General features: G+C 35.3%; 2 protein-coding genes and 1 long non-coding RNA gene across 3 annotated transcripts; 2 read left to right on the plus strand and 1 right to left on the minus strand.

Moving 5' to 3' along the window:
- Window positions 1-5,346: 5,346 nt before the first annotated feature.
- LOC120016372 (40S ribosomal protein S18-like) lies at window positions 5,347-7,901 on the plus strand. Its single transcript, XM_038869111.1, has 4 exons — window positions 5,347-5,486; window positions 5,690-5,850; window positions 6,537-6,725; window positions 7,631-7,901. Exons 1-4 carry the CDS (start codon window positions 5,484-5,486, stop codon window positions 7,734-7,736), a joined length of 459 nt encoding a protein of 152 aa, XP_038725039.1. The 5' UTR covers window positions 5,347-5,483; the 3' UTR covers window positions 7,737-7,901.
- Window positions 7,902-9,779: 1,878 nt separating this feature from the next.
- Window positions 9,780-14,879, plus strand: LOC120017022. The gene is made up of 3 exons (XM_038870061.1): window positions 9,780-9,979; window positions 10,987-11,611; window positions 14,450-14,879. Exons 2-3 carry the CDS (start codon window positions 11,061-11,063, stop codon window positions 14,517-14,519), a joined length of 621 nt encoding a protein of 206 aa, XP_038725989.1. The 5' UTR covers window positions 9,780-9,979; window positions 10,987-11,060; the 3' UTR covers window positions 14,520-14,879.
- On the minus strand, window positions 14,796-15,854 carry LOC120017023. The gene is made up of 2 exons (XR_005472073.1): window positions 15,686-15,854; window positions 14,796-15,318 (listed from the first exon to the last, which is right to left on the minus strand). It is a non-coding gene; the product is annotated as an uncharacterized LOC120017023 (long non-coding RNA).
- Between the last annotated feature and the right edge of the window lie 8 nt (window positions 15,855-15,862).

The following is a 15,862-nucleotide window of genomic DNA, read 5'->3' on the forward strand; positions in this document are numbered from 1 at the left end:
TTTTACTTTTTACATCCCTGTCAGATTATCAGGTTTATTTCATCATGAAACTTTAGTACTAAAATGCAATGTAGTCAAGGTTGACTAGTACAATATGTGTCGAATAAAACACGCTTTCCTTTTTCTCGCTTTGAAATTAATAATATTTTGTGCTACTTTTCATGATTGGATTGATTTGACCTTGGTCCTTTAATTTACTTGTTATTATACGCCACGCTTGTCCCGCTTTCATCCCCTTTTGGTCACCCCTTGCTTCATTCGTTCTCCTAGCAACAAATGCCACCCCGGTCCCCTCAGATGAAGGGACCCTCTGAACTCTTTCATATCAATTCAAAATATTCTCTCACTTTAACTTTTTGCATGTTCAGATTGAGAGGGGTTCAATTACTCAGTTATTCTTCAATCTACATAAAGACTCCAATGCATTGACTGACTGAATCAGGCATCGACCATCGCTCTCATAATCTTAGTAGCTTTATCACAACTCCTCTTGTAAGTGCTGTTTACTTTATAGCTTGAAGCCTCAAGGCAACCTTCACTACTTTCATTTCTGTAAAGTCAACCATCTCTCTTATGGTAGTTGTTCCAATTCACATTCAAGGTTGAGAAAAAATGGATCATCTGAAATTATGGGGTGAAGAGTTAAAATTGTTAAGTGGTGGGTGAAGAGTTAAAATTGTCAAGTGATTCTAGTTGTTATAGTGATAAGGTAAATATATCAATTTTATTTTTTTTAATAATTATTTTGATTTTTATTAAAGTTAATTTGTATTATTGACAGGATCATATTGATATAAATGAAATAAAACAAGAAGAACATGATCTTGTAAATGAAGGTGTAGAATACTGGACATAATTTGAGTTTTGTTATTGTTACTAAAAGTTCAGAGATTGATGGATTCGAGAGGAGACACAAATTATTGTTAAAATGTGATCGTGGTGGCACCTACACAAGTAAGAAAACCTCCACAAGGTTAACTAGCACAAAAAAACGAGATTGTCCATTCATAGTGAAAGGGATGAAATTGAAGACAGATGATGATTGGATGGTAAGAGTACTACTATGTGGAGTGCATAACCATTCCACGGCATTATATATGGAGGGTCATTCATATGTCGGTAAACATCCGACAAAACTTGATTGACGAGTTGAGAATATTTTGTGCAGCTGCATGGGTTACGCCGTACGCAGAACAACTATAAGCATTTATTAAGTGTAGACGTTCTATATTTCCTCCTAAAATCATGGTGTTGTAATTTACATAATTTGATTGAGTATTGAAATATTATTTGTCTGTATTTTAGTTGAATATTTGGCAAAGAGAGTCGTCCTATAATTGAAACCAATGAAAATCAATGAGTGCATCAAAACATATATATATATACACATATTGATGGGCGGAATCACAAGGGTAGCTAAAGAAGGTCGGCCCATTTACATTTACAGTCTTCTATTTTCCACAAGTGTCTTCTCAATGAGAAGTTAATAATGACAACATAATTACAAAAGGAAAACTGGAAAAGTGTGAAAGACAATGTTTGATTGATTTTGGCATAATATAATTGTCAGTATGTATCATAGGGGGTGAGAGAAGCAATATAGGGGGTTTAAATAGTAATGCCGATAATTTTTTTGTTCATCATTTTCCATATGCCAGACATATCATAATTCATTTTTTCAGCAAAATAAACTCAATATAAAGCACTGCATCATCATGTCATGGATCCGCAATAAAAATCATGCCCAAAAACTTATTACCTTCATCCACGCCCAAAAGCTTATTACCTTCATCAATCATCCATGCCCAAAAGGTTATTACCCAACAGACTCGAGCAATGCCAGTTGTTGGAGAGTGTGCACTAAAGTCAATCATATGATGATTCTTTAGCACATTATATTATCATGGATATTTTATTAATAAAGTTATTTTTAGTTATTGCAATTATTTATATCTGTGTAGTATGAATTATTGTAATAATGTCCCTAGAATATAATGTATATTCTTAAATGTCCTTAGCCAAATATTATTGTTAACAGGGACGACAATAATGTGTAGAGGCTAATACGTGCTTGATTAATATATGATATTAAGTCAACATGTAGGTACATAAATTGGAGAATTTATGTACTGGATCGACCCACCATGAAATCATTACATGGATCGTGTTATGGATGTCATAAATAATTTCATTGTGATGATGGTGTTTTGTAGTCCTTCGACCTAAGATCACCATTGTTCCCGACATAAGAAATTGTTCATTTTGACACTATCAAACGTTGCCCTTAACAAGGTGGCTATAAAGGTGGTGATCAGGTGTATAATAAATTATGTAGAGGGATGTGAATGATCAAGATGGAATTTGTCCTTCTCATAACACGAGATTGATATCTAAGGCCTCTTAATTGAATAGAGCTGATAAATGCATGGCCATGCTCAAATGAGTTGATATAATGATATCAATGTCATTTGTTTCGATTAGCTTATTCGGGAATCAGGAAACATTGATTGAGCTATACGAGGGTGACATATCCATGTCTCGTGTTCAATCAAGATATCGAGGATAAAAGGAATTTTACAACACGGTAACATTAGTCGCGGTAAAGGTTGAGTCAAAACATTGACCTTCTCGTAATTTGGGTAGTAGTGATATGTTGCTAGACATTACTCACTGCTTGTAATTCTAAAATAGGATTTTATAATTACTACCAACATTACGGGAACCTACAGGGTCGCACACTAAGAATGATAAGCAATACGGAACGTAAAATTCATGAGATGAATTTCATATTTAATGTGAGCATTTTTCGGTCCTAGTTGGACTAGGATATTTTGACTTTGGTATTGATAAATTTCTAGAAACCAAGAGAAGTATTTGAGTAGGACTCAAACATTTTTGGAATTCTATTTTATCTCATTTTCTTTATATATATAAAGAGATATATATATATATATATATACACGTTATATATATAGATATATATAGATAAACCACGTTTGTTTTTGAACGTGTATATACATATATATATATATATATATATATATATATATATATATATATATATATATATATATGTATATATGTTAAAAAATATATATATATAATTGAAGTGTGGAGGATTCCGTTTTCAATTATTATTACTATATATATATATATATTTGACAAAGGAAAAAAAGTAGTGAATATGTTTTGTGAAAACATATAAGATATACGTGAGTTCTTCCAAGAAAAGGCTGAGAGTCTTTCAAAGGGTGTTCTCCTATTTTGCTCACTGTACTGATTCAAGGTGTTGAATCGGATTTGAATACGGCGGGTTCGTTTCGGTCTAGCAACTGGAGGGCTCGTGAGTTTCGTTCGTGGACGTGAGACGTACACGAAGATTGCATCGTTCGTGTGGATACCGTAGAGGCACGATCAGAAAGTTCGTGTTCGTTGTATGCTTCGACAGTACGAAAGGCGCGCTACAAGGGTAACTATTCTAAACCCATAACCGAATGTTGTTTTTAAACAGATCCTCGGATTAGGAATCGAAAATTTTTATTCTTCCGCTGCTTGATCGTTGTTCGATTCCTTTCACCAGTGTGGTTGCAAGTCCAACTTATATACAACTCCCTGGACCCTTATGTCTTCTTTGCAGCAGAAAAGATCGCTTCAAATGCCCATTAATCATTTCAAACCCTTATTTCTCCAAATACCCATTAATCGTTTCAAGATTCCCATTGTCCCGTTGATCCAAAGATTGAAGAAAGAAGAAATTGACAAATAACAAGTCCGTCCAACCCCAACATCAAACGAAACCCCAACCGAACCCCTAATCCCTATAAACTATTTCGAAATTCATTTATTTTCGGGAAGAAGAAATTGAACATATGGTTTTGTCGGGAAGAAGAAATTGAAGGAATAAGAGATTTGGGGGAAAATGGAAAAATCTGTCGGGAAAGTAGGGTATCGGGAAATCAAAATTTGATCCACGAGAAAGCACGAAATCAAAAGCTGTCACACATAGGTCAATAGTGAACTAGAGAGGAGAGATTGAAGATTAGGGTTTGTCCTTTTGTTTGTTTTAATTTTTTAAAGTCACGTCATTTTTTACACCTATTTACTTATCTCAGATAATAACTTCCACATAAGTAGTTTTTGACGTTGAGGAATTGATTTGACCCTAAAAAAAATATAGGGGCTCAATTGACCATTTTTTTAAAGTTCAAGACTTATCCGCTTATCCCACTTAAGTTAGATTTGTATGGTAAAAGAGTCCACATTTCAATTTCTAGTTAGAGTATTAATTAGAAACATGGATTTTCTTGAAGATTGTGAAGATGTATCAAGATGGAAGATAAACCAAGGAAAACAACAATTGTACTATAAACTCGCCATTGTATGCTAGTATTGAAATTATGAAAATTTCATTCCAGTATCTTTAAGGAGATTTTTGGATATATAGGTTCACTCAAAAAACACATTGACACATAAATACCCATGAAAATATCAATTACATCATTACCCCTGTTATATATCAGCTCATGTTACTCTTTGAAACAGTAATATGAAAGAAAAAGTCTCAAATTCAGATGATTCCGTCGACGGTTTGCTGCATCACCATTGTCGTTAGATTTTCCTCACTGAGACGCACAATACCCAGCTAGATTCAATCTAAAACGGCTACCGGAAAGGGAGACCCGAAGTTGGCCCGTTTTGCTTGCGTAATATTACTGTTTCAAACAATAACATTGAAACAGTAACATATTATCTCAGATCTGCAGTAACATACGATCTCATATCTGAACTCAAATTGCGATCTCAGATCCTATATTACATCTCTGATCTAACAAGATGAAGACGAACACTAATAAAAATAAGAAGAATAAGAAAATGAAGAAGATGATTGTGGAGATGCGACGGTGGTGAAGGAGTGACGATGGTGGCGGTGGAGGAAGATATTGACAATGGTGGAGATGGAGGCAAATATGGCAATAGTGGAGATGAAGAGTGTATCTTAGATTTAGGTATTTTTTAGATCCATGACTATTGAAGAAGAATGGCAAATATGTGATTATGTAATTTTTAATTTTTAAAATAGGTATTTATGTTGAAAAAAGGGTACTTATACGGCAATTTTTTTTTTTTGACTAGGTATAAAATTGGACACTTAATATATCATTTTCTGTTGGAAATTGTTGCCAAGGGATTAAGACTTGTCTTTATGTCAGCCTCCTACACAATGGGTAGAGGTGTAATGTGGGCCGGCCTGGCCTACATGGTGGCCCGCTAGTCAGTTGGGCCGGGCTGGCCTGCCCGTCTAGTCGTCTATAAATCCAGTGTGAGGTTAAAATCGCCAAGAGAAAAACAAAGCCCTAAAACGCTGCACAGGTCACAATTCACAAAACCCTTGAACACAACTTCCCTGTGCCTCTTTTGTTGTTCCTGCATCCTCCGAGACGCCAAAAGACTGTATTTTCTCCGATCGATCTCCGAGTACAAAAATGGTAAAGCATAGTTTCGACATCTGATTGAATTTGTTAATAGATATATTTTGAGTAGTGCGAGTTTCTTCAGTTTGTATGCGATCTTAATTTGTAGTTGTGGTTTCTCTTGAGATCCTTTTCGTGGCGTTTTTACATGTAGAAATGTAATGTATGTTTGAATGTATTGTTGCAAAATTTTGATGAGAATCTGTGCAAATATACAGTCGTTGGTGGCGATCGAGGATTTTCAGCACATATTGCGTGTGCTGAACACAAACGTTGATGGGAAGCAGAAGATAATGTTCGCTCTGACCTCAATCAAAGGTATTGGGAGGCGATTTGCTAACATTGTCTGCAAGAAGGCCGATGTTGACATGAACAAGAGGTTTGGTCTCTGTTTCTTTTTGTCTTCTTTTTCAGTTTTGCTTTACAATTTTAATCTTATTTTCTCAAAAAAAAAAAAAGAAATGACGCAAACACTATGCTTAAGTTTTATATATAACGCCAGACTATGCTTAAGTTTTATATATAACGCCATATCAGTATGGGTTGCTGAGAAGATTTCCTAGATTAAGTGATCTTTTCACTGTTCTGGTGGGCTTATTGGGGCTAAGAAAATTTGGATTAAAACCATGCTATAACAGTACAAAGCGTTCATTATCTTTCAAAAGCTAGATTGTCATTGGAATCCCTAAACTATTAGTTTTGAGCAAGATTTTTTTTCCTTCATATGCTATGCCCGTTTCTTGTTCTTTTGTTGGGGGTTGTATTATTTAACCATTTAGTGTAACACATGAATGCTCTTTACCTAGCCTTCCTGTGCTGGAACATGCTATGCTACCACCATCTATCTTGTTGTTGAATATATTATGGTTTCATCTGGATGTTTTGATTTCTGATCAGTGATTTATGATTATATTGCTATGGGAATGATGTGATTTCATACATGCGAATTTGTTTCTTTGTACTCTATCCATTATAAATTATACTTGCTTAGATGGATTTGTGAATGTTGACTATGAGCGCTAGTATTGTCACTTTATATATCTCATTTGTTGTCATCACTAACAGGGCTGGTGAATTAACTCCTGCTGAGCTGGACAATCTCATGGTGGTTGTTGCTAATCCTCGACAATTCAAAATCCCAGACTGGTTTTTGAATAGGCAGAAGGATTACAAGGATGGGAAATATTCTCAGGTTGTGTCAAATGCTTTGGATATGAAATTGAGAGATGATTTGGAACGTTTGAAGAAGATCAGGTAATTTTTTTTTGTAAATTATTACATCTCCATTATAAAATGGATTTGCGATCTCTCTTTTTTTTTTTTTTTCCTAGTTACCATGGTAACAAGGATCTTCTCAGCATAAATGGTAGAATTAACTTTGTAACTTTACATTTATTTTTAAGATTGATAAGACCAAGAAGCAATTCATAGGTCTCAAAAAATTTGTGATGTAGTGTTTTGCTGTTTGACACTGGCACCTAGTTAAACTGTTAAAGATACTTTTTACTTGGTAGAATACATGTGCAGCTTGTTTCCATTGTAAGGAGTTGATAAAAGTAAAATTTTGAGGGTCAAAGCTACTTTTTACATGGTATAGATGCATGACAGTAGAGACATTAAGAACTGGTGCATTCTTTTGCTTTTGTCAAGTGGTTAGGTGTCTTGAGTTCTCTTTGAAAGTGATAGCTGTCCTGCCAATATATGTTGGAAATGTTTGTTTATAGCTGTATGTCAGGGCTATATTATGGCTGATCCTACTACATTTAATACTCTTGTAGTGTATGGTTATAATTATCAGCACGAGGGTGAGCACTTCCATGCAATGAGTATAACTTGAATTATGTATAATTTGCCATAGCTAAAATGTCTCCGTAGATTGGCATTGTGTTTAATGAAGAAGAGGGAACTTTTTTCATATTGTTACTTTGGTACTTGGTATGATTGAGCTCAGTTAGCTGAACTTGTCCAAGCATTTCCAACTTTCCCATGCTTGTTAAAACCCTGGTTGCTGTTGATGGTCTTCCATTCAAACTTTTGGTCTCATGTTTATTAAATTAACCATGAATTAAGATGCACTGTTATCTTTTAACACGCCGGGTGTTTGGCCTGACCAGAGCTCTAATAAAACTTGAGCTAACACGTATAATAATGTTGTGTAGGAACCACCGTGGTCTGAGACACTACTGGGGTCTTCGTGTCCGTGGTCAGCACACCAAGACCACTGGTCGCAGAGGGAAGACTGTCGGTGTCTCAAAGAAGCGCTGAGATATTATTTATTGTCAGGCAATGGTAGTCTACTATTTTTGAATATCTGTGCTTAAGCCAGTTTTGGAGGAATGGTATTGAATTGGATGTGTTTTTAATATTGTGAACCTTATTACCGTTTTGGTTTTTTAAATGGTTGTGAATTATTTTTACATTTTAGTTGCATTTCGGGACTTTATTTGGGTGTTTTATTACTGAAAAAAGCGAGAATTCCTGAGGCTGGAAATAATTAGAATCAGCTATAATGCTCTGTTTGTTTAACGGAAAATCAACATCTTAAAAATATTTTCTTAACTTTGTGGTGTTTGGGGATGCGAAAATAAAGTTAATCAAACAAAATTTAGAATAAATCAAAGCCAAATAAGGGGTTGTAAGATGGAAAATAACTTCCCTTATTATTCTTAGGATGTTGTTCTCCCCACAATAATAAATTGATTGTTAAGTTAATTTTTTTGTTAAAGGTATACATGAAAGACTTTTGAGGGTGAATTAAAATTTTGTATCTTTTATATATAATGCTGTATATAGATAAATATATATAATAAGACATTAAATTAAGATAATTTTTTGCTTAATGTCAAGTGGGACCCGAGAGAACGTTTAGGTAAATTAAAATTGTATCTCATATATATAATAAAACATTAAAATTATACATCTTATATGTATATATATGAAAAATATTAATTAGAAAATATTTGTTTTAACAAGTTATATTACTATGATTGTGAATATATTCTATTAGAGAATATACTAAGCATATATTTGTGTACATCGACCATTTATTGTTATATACACATCCACAAATATAGTGAAATGAAGTAATATTGGATGTGTTTGGATATAAAAAGCATAAAAGAAGTTATATTATTCTGTATTTTGTTGGATTATTGTCTCAAAATAGAATTTAATATTTATGTCTTATAGTTGCTATGTATTGACACATTGATAAATATATGTAACAAACAATATAAAACATTAACATTTTTTTGTCCAAACACTAGAAACTAGTTGTTTTTTCATGATAATTATTTCTTTGAGATATATTTTTCATGAGATGTTAGTTTTTCTCTAAATAAACGGAGCATAAGTTCTGTAGCAGTTTCTCAGAATCGGCTAAATCCTTATATGCTCAACTTTATGTTATCCAGTTGAGAGTTTCCCATGGAAGTTCATTCGTCTCCAAACTTGTGTTTTGCTTTTGTTACCTGCTTGTAGTTGTAGGGAGCGAATGACTATTATAATACGTTCTTTTCCACCATGAGGCATTGCCATACCAAATCATTAATTCCAAATACTTCTACGATCATGCTGTCATTACCAGTTGCAGGAAATGTATGATCACAACATAAATAGTATTATAGGTCCATGAACAACAGCAGTGATGCAGCTTGGGCTGGAGCTGTATGACCCAATAGATTGAAACAACTTAGTGAATACTAATTACTTCCTCTGAAGCTGCCGACTAAAAAAGAAGGTATCAGAAATCCACATCCTCATACATGCTAGCAAAGTAATATTGTTTGTTTTGGATTTTCTGGTATCGTTGTGAGACTTTTACTTGTAACACTCCCTCGTATTTACGGGCTGGGTTATGTTAGACCTAGCAAGTGGAGTAGATGCTACATCTAATAGGACCAAATTGCTCTGATACCATATCAGAATTTTCAATTCAATACACATCAATAATATTATATGCTTTGAGTTATTCGATTTTCGTGAATATATCGGACTCGCATGGTTTTGCCTTCCTAGGAGGTCACCCATTCTAATAGAGTTATTCAATAAACACGTTTAATTGCAGAATAATCACGTGATGTTCTTTAAATAAGAAAGGTGTTATTGATGGTTAGAAATTGAAATTATGTGAACTGAAGGCACGGATAAGCAAACAAAAGCAAGCTTTCTCTTCATTATTACCACACACCCACTCCCTTTCTTGAAAGTGAGAGAAGATCATTTTTATATTTCAATAAATACTAATAAAATAAGAAAAGTAAAAGCAGAAATAGAAATAGAAGGTGAAAAAACACAACCAAGTAAAACTGGAACCATCGCTAACAATATCATGCGCTGTTGAGTCATTATCTCCATCATCCTTTAAATAATTCTATAACCAGTTTTTTCTTTGTCAACCCCAGTCGCCAATTACACGGCGACGTAATTCGTACGAGCCGCAATACGACATGCCGGCGCCGCCGATTTAGTTACCGGGAATCACCGTCAAATCTGAAACTTCCCATCAGGTATTGCACTCTTTATTCTCTTTCTTTGACGTTTGGTTCCCGAAAATTTTAGGAAGTTGTGAATCTTAATTCGTTGTTTTTGATTTTAAGAAAGCGAGAGTGGAGTGGAATCCAGATTTTTGCTGTGAAGGTGGTTCTTTCACTTTCTGTTATCTTTTGAGCATTATTGCGAACCTGGTTGCTTTGCTGTTTGCAGCTTTGATTCATTTGATGCTGTTGTTGCTATGAAGTAAACGAATCTTAAACAATTGTTTTTTTTTTTTTTAAAAAAAATTCTTATTAGGCTGTTTATTTAAATTTAGCTTTGTTTTTACTGCCAAGGAAGCTGATGTTGATTTGTGAAAATTGTATTTGATTCTGCATTTATTAACTTCTTGATACTAGGAAATATTAATGTGCTATCACATTGTGTATCAGAATCATTTATTTGCCGTTTTTGGTCTGATGATTTATTTGTACACATCAATTTCATGGATTTTTTGCTCACTATATCAGTTTCCATCTGAATTTTTGTTGTTTCAGTGAGATTAGCTCTCCATATCTTTCACAGGTAGAACTTGTTTCCCCTCACTATTTACCTTACGCTGACTTTTTTTGGTTTTCTCTTCATGTTGAGTGACATACAAGCTGCCAGTTTTTTTCGTCTCTTTTATTTCTTTGCATGGTATGGTCTTTTTCTCCCTCTTTTATCCGTAACTAGTTTGTTGAAATGTGACTGATCACATTTCAAGCAAGTTTGATGCTGGCCTAAGTAATTTTGTGAAACCTGGGGAAAATGTTGACATTAATGCACGTGTGACGTGTCATTACCGCATAGTTAATGATAATTGAGAAAGCGTGCTGTTAAAGTAACTAGTTCTTAACAGTTCCACCTGAAATCTGCATAAAGTAAGGAGAAACCCAAGAAATGGAATTTGGTAATGTACATTGAATTTCAGAGTGACATTGTTAAGTCTTAAGTTGTTTGTGATCTTGAATATTTGAAAACATGCCTGATTTTGTGATAGGGTTGAATAAAGGACTGGTGGTTCAGTTGGGAGCTTTACTGAAAGTGTATTGTGGCCCCAGATGAGCAGAACTGATGTTATTGGCATTGGAAGGAGGAGGGTTCTTCTCTTCGTCAGCTTCTGGGTATAGCAGGGGCTTGGCCATTCTTCTCTTGGGTCAAAAGCAGGAAGACAAACCCATGAGAGTTAGTCCGTGGAATCATTACCAGTTGGTGGACCAAGAACCTGACCCTGAGCTCCAGCTGGCTTCCACGAAGAATCGGCGTTCCCGCGGGTGTGCTTCCTTTGTCTGCTTTGGTCGCACTTCTGCAGGAATTGATGCTCCATCCCCTCTTAAAGTAGGTCCTACGCAACAGCAGGATGTCTCGCCAGGGCCTCTTGTTTCGGACAAGGGAAAAGATCATTCAACTGATCTCGTTGAAGAAAACAATACAAGAAAAATCTCCCTTAAGAGTAGCATGAAGAAGCCATCAAAGAGCATTCCAAGTCCAATTCAGGTCACTGATCAACGTGAGGCATTTGGTGAAAAGGGTAATGATATCCCTGGTCACACAGAAAGGAGGAAAGTGAAGTGGACAGATGCTTGTGGTAGTGAGCTTGTTGAGATCAGAGAATTTGAGCCCAGGTGTGCAAAAATTTTTCCCCTTAAATTATATTTGGGCCAGATCAAGATTTTACTTTTATTTATACATTTCTTGCTATTTTGGTGTATGGGTCTCAATGTGCATCCTGTATTAATCCTGATTTTTATTTGAGATAAGGATCTTAGGATCCTTCTAGTTTTGCAAATGTGATTTATCATCTATGCGGACAGGTTTTAACTGTTAAGTACAATCTTTTAAGTTCTTGACCCTCTGATGATCTGAAAATACTTGCCCGCATTTGCCTCACAAGTTCAATTTCTTGCTCTAGCTCTGTCATCCGACTCAGAACAGGTTAGAGGACTTAAACATTGTCCATAATAGCAAGTTATTACTGACATTTTTCAAGCTAAAGAAAAAGGGAAAAAGAAATGAGAGAATGATAGTCAGAGATCACAATAGAAATGGACAAAGATAAGCAGATCAAAGAACCATTTTGAATTGCATAGATGAAATTAGGATTGATGGATTCAAGATATAACAATAACTTGGAGGACTCAAATGTTGTCTATAATACCTTAAGTTACCATTGACATTTTTCAAGCTCAAGAAAAAGAAAAGGGAAAAGGAAATGAGAAAAGTGATATTTAGAAATCACAATAAAAATGGACAAAGATAAGCAGAATAAAGAAATATTTTGAATTGCATAGATGAAATTGGGATTGATGGATTCAAGATATAACAATAACTTGGAGCCCAGAACTTCTTTTAGAAGCAACACTGGAGGAAAGAAACTTATTAGCTCTACTCCATTAGCTGTGTTCTTGCTCAAATGGATAGAAAGGACAAAAGGTCTTTTTTATGGGTTAGAAACTCCCTTAGGTATTGTCAAAAACCTTGAATTACTAGCATCTGCTACTGGTCAGGTGATGCAGCACAGGCTTCTGGTTGACCAGAAGCTGCCAAGGAGACCTGGGTTTCGAACTTTCAGCTAATATTTGGTTTAAGATGGGTTGAAGAGTGTAGAAATGATGGAGTGAGGGTGTGGGAGGAGTCCACCTCCTTGGACAGACTTGAGAATCAGAGTCTTGTCCTAAACTGAGAAGGGATTACCTTCAAAGTTAAAAGAAACAGGGAACTTTCACAAGCATACACTTCTATTGCATACCTTTCAAGATTACAAAAATCTCCTATATATAGGAGTTCCAAAACACGAGAACGATCAGATTTTTTATAGAATTCAGACAAGCCATAATAAATGTCAGCTAACGGTTGGTAATGTCTCCCAAATATCTACTAGAGATAAATTAGGTCTTTCATAGAAATCATCAAGTAAATGTCTATTGATATCTCTATAAAATTCCTTTTTTGTTTTTTCTTTGTCAGGTGAGAATCAGGATGTAACTGTTGATTTGTTCATTAATGTGCTTGATTTATTTATTGTCCAGTAAGTGATGCTGTTTGTACATGGGAGGCACCCCCTTGGTACCATCTTTCAATACTTTCTTTTTACTGCTTAAACAAGAAATTCAAGTGGCTGGCATCCATTTGGTTTTCTTACCTGATGACGTATTTTATGTGCAAGGGATGACTGCTAGTTTCCTTTTAGGTTGTTATGCATCGTATGATTCATTGGAGGGGAGAGCAACATATTTCAACCTATTACTGCTCCAGATTCACTTCTAAAGTGTATTTATTTTAGATAATGAGTCAATATAGGATGGTAATCTAATTCTAATATCTTTCTTTTAATGCTTTGCCATCCATTGATGAAAGTCAGTAAGTCGTTAGGTCTCATCTCCTCCAATTGAGCAGGAAAGTTTAGTTGGGGGAATGAAGGCCTATAATTAATGTTTCCTTTTTAGGCGACTTATTGATTCTTCTTCCTCTTGTGGTTTTCTTCCATGTTTGCATAGAATCATGCCAATCTTTCATCCCAGTCACACTCTGCCATATTCAGTTTTGGTCAAATATTCTGTTAGGTTGGCTGTCTTTAAATTCTCCATCTGGGAATTTAACTTGGAAAACAGGGCAGAAACTGTGCAGTTTGTTTTCTCATGACAGCAGTGAAGTTGGGTAGACTGGTAATTCAAATATTCAATCCATATTGTGGGGTCAAGTACCTAGGGTGAGCACTTATCTTTTATTATATAGTAAGAGTGAGCTCTTCAGTCTTCCAAGAAAAGGAAATTTCATATTTCCAGTGGTGGATCCCAATTTTGCTCCAGAAGCACTATCAATTTTCTGCCAATGGATTGTTTAATTTTTCAACAAATGGTCGCTGCTTGGATTGCTAAAAATATTTTGCTACTTAGATGCACAAATTGTATGCAGTAATGATAGTTGAAGACTCAATTTGTCTCTGCTTCTCCCATATCTATTATATGTTCCGTTTCAATTCTATTCCTACAAAAGTTTACTGCAATGCAATGTTCTAATATATAATTATTGTAAATCTGCATCCTAAACCTTCAACTGGTCTTGTTTCTATATGGCCCTTGTTTTGTGACCTAAGAACAGATCTAAACTGCTTCTCTATTTACGTCTTTCAGAAGTTATCTGAATAATAAGCAATGAATTTTTGGTGTCATGGAATTCAGCTTTATTTACCATTTCATTGTTTCACATGAATGGTGGATTTTCCGTCATAGAATTCTTAGGGGTATGAGTATGAGAGAGTCAGTAAAGCATTCTGCTCTTACCAAATTTCCCACTGAAATGGTGGAATGATATGCATTCCTCATTTTCATTACATTGTTAGGACTTATGAATCTGATATGTCCCTTTGGACCCTGTCAACTTACCCTTCCATCTTCCTTGCTTATTTACTCTCTTGTTTTATACGTCCTTACTGCTGAGATCTGATATTGTGGCAATGGCAGTGAAGCGGAGGATTCAGACGACGAATTTGAGAATGGAAATGAAAGAAGTTGTTCATGTGCTATCATGTAACGGGATCTTTGCCAATATATCACACGGCTGAACTTTTTTTGACATGCGAGGATGCATCTGGTAGATAAGATAACTACTAACAGCGCTCATTGGTTTCTCCCTGGTTCTACAGATTTCTTGGCAAAGGTAAATATTTTATCTGGTCCAAGAGAACATCATGCTACATCTATGATCTAGCCACTTTTGTTCGACTGTTCCTTTGTCTAGATTTAAATGAAGAATTCAGTCTGTCGTTTGGGCTTCACTTTATTATGTATTTCTTGTATTGCATGATTGCATTCTCCATTGTTTCTTGTCAATTAATTTTGTATTATTCTTTTTGGCAGACTATTTGTAGTTAATGGAATTGTTTTTGGGTTGGTTCTTCTCCTTGAACATAAAATTGACCAACTTACTGTGAACTTGTTTGCCTGTATATACAATACAACATACATTGTCTCCCACATAATTAGACTATCACCCAAGTAGTTAGTGGATTAGTAGATGAAAACATGACTATTACATTGCGATTGACGACTACCAAGATTTGCCATATGGATTTTCCATAATCCAATTATTGGGAATGTCGAATATCTAGCACGATCGACTTCATTTTTGGAGATGCCATTGCTGTGTTTCCAGAAGTGTAGGATTGTATCCAAGAAAACCTTCCCAGGCTAAAGGTATCAGCTCATGGTCGCCAGGTTTAAAATGAAACCACCGGATTCTCTTTCCAATTCTGCAACTTTACAGGTGATTCGGATGCAAGCAAGCCAGCCCGACGCACCGTTTGATAGACCATGAAAGCTGTATTTAACGACTGTTGTAATGCAGTCATATATATATGGGAAGTGTGCTAAAGAGAAACGGCTGGTTTTATGAGTAACCGCTATTTTCTTGAAATTGAAAAATATTGAATTAACTTGGCCAGTCTTTTCCTATGGTTTTACTCTCCGTTTTCTACTCCCTCCTATACAAATTCACTCAATTTTCCTAACCGTCATGGGTGCCTTCACATCTAAAAAAAAGTATTCGCATTTCGGTTGCATACATTTTTTTGGATAAGTGTTGTCTCATAATTTTTCCAAATGATGAAAAGAAGCTGATGAAAAGAACCAGATACATCTTTATTTGGAATGAACTATGAAACTGAAAGTCCACGGAAAAATACGAAATGTCTCTCGTACCTGAAACATTGAAAGCAGACAGTGATAGAGGAAAAGAGGAGAACGCAAACTCCCAATCAAGTTCTCGCGATTAGGGTCTTTCTTGATTTCCTGGTATATGGGACTATGGGAGAGGGTTTTGTTGTTGAGACTCGAGAGAGAGGGGGAGGGGGTTTTGTTGTGATTGAATGCAAGCAA

The sequence above is a fragment of the Tripterygium wilfordii genome, chromosome 15, assembly GCF_013401445.1.
Source record: "Tripterygium wilfordii isolate XIE 37 chromosome 15, ASM1340144v1, whole genome shotgun sequence".
In the NCBI taxonomy this organism is placed as follows: Eukaryota; Viridiplantae; Streptophyta; class Magnoliopsida; order Celastrales; family Celastraceae; genus Tripterygium; species Tripterygium wilfordii.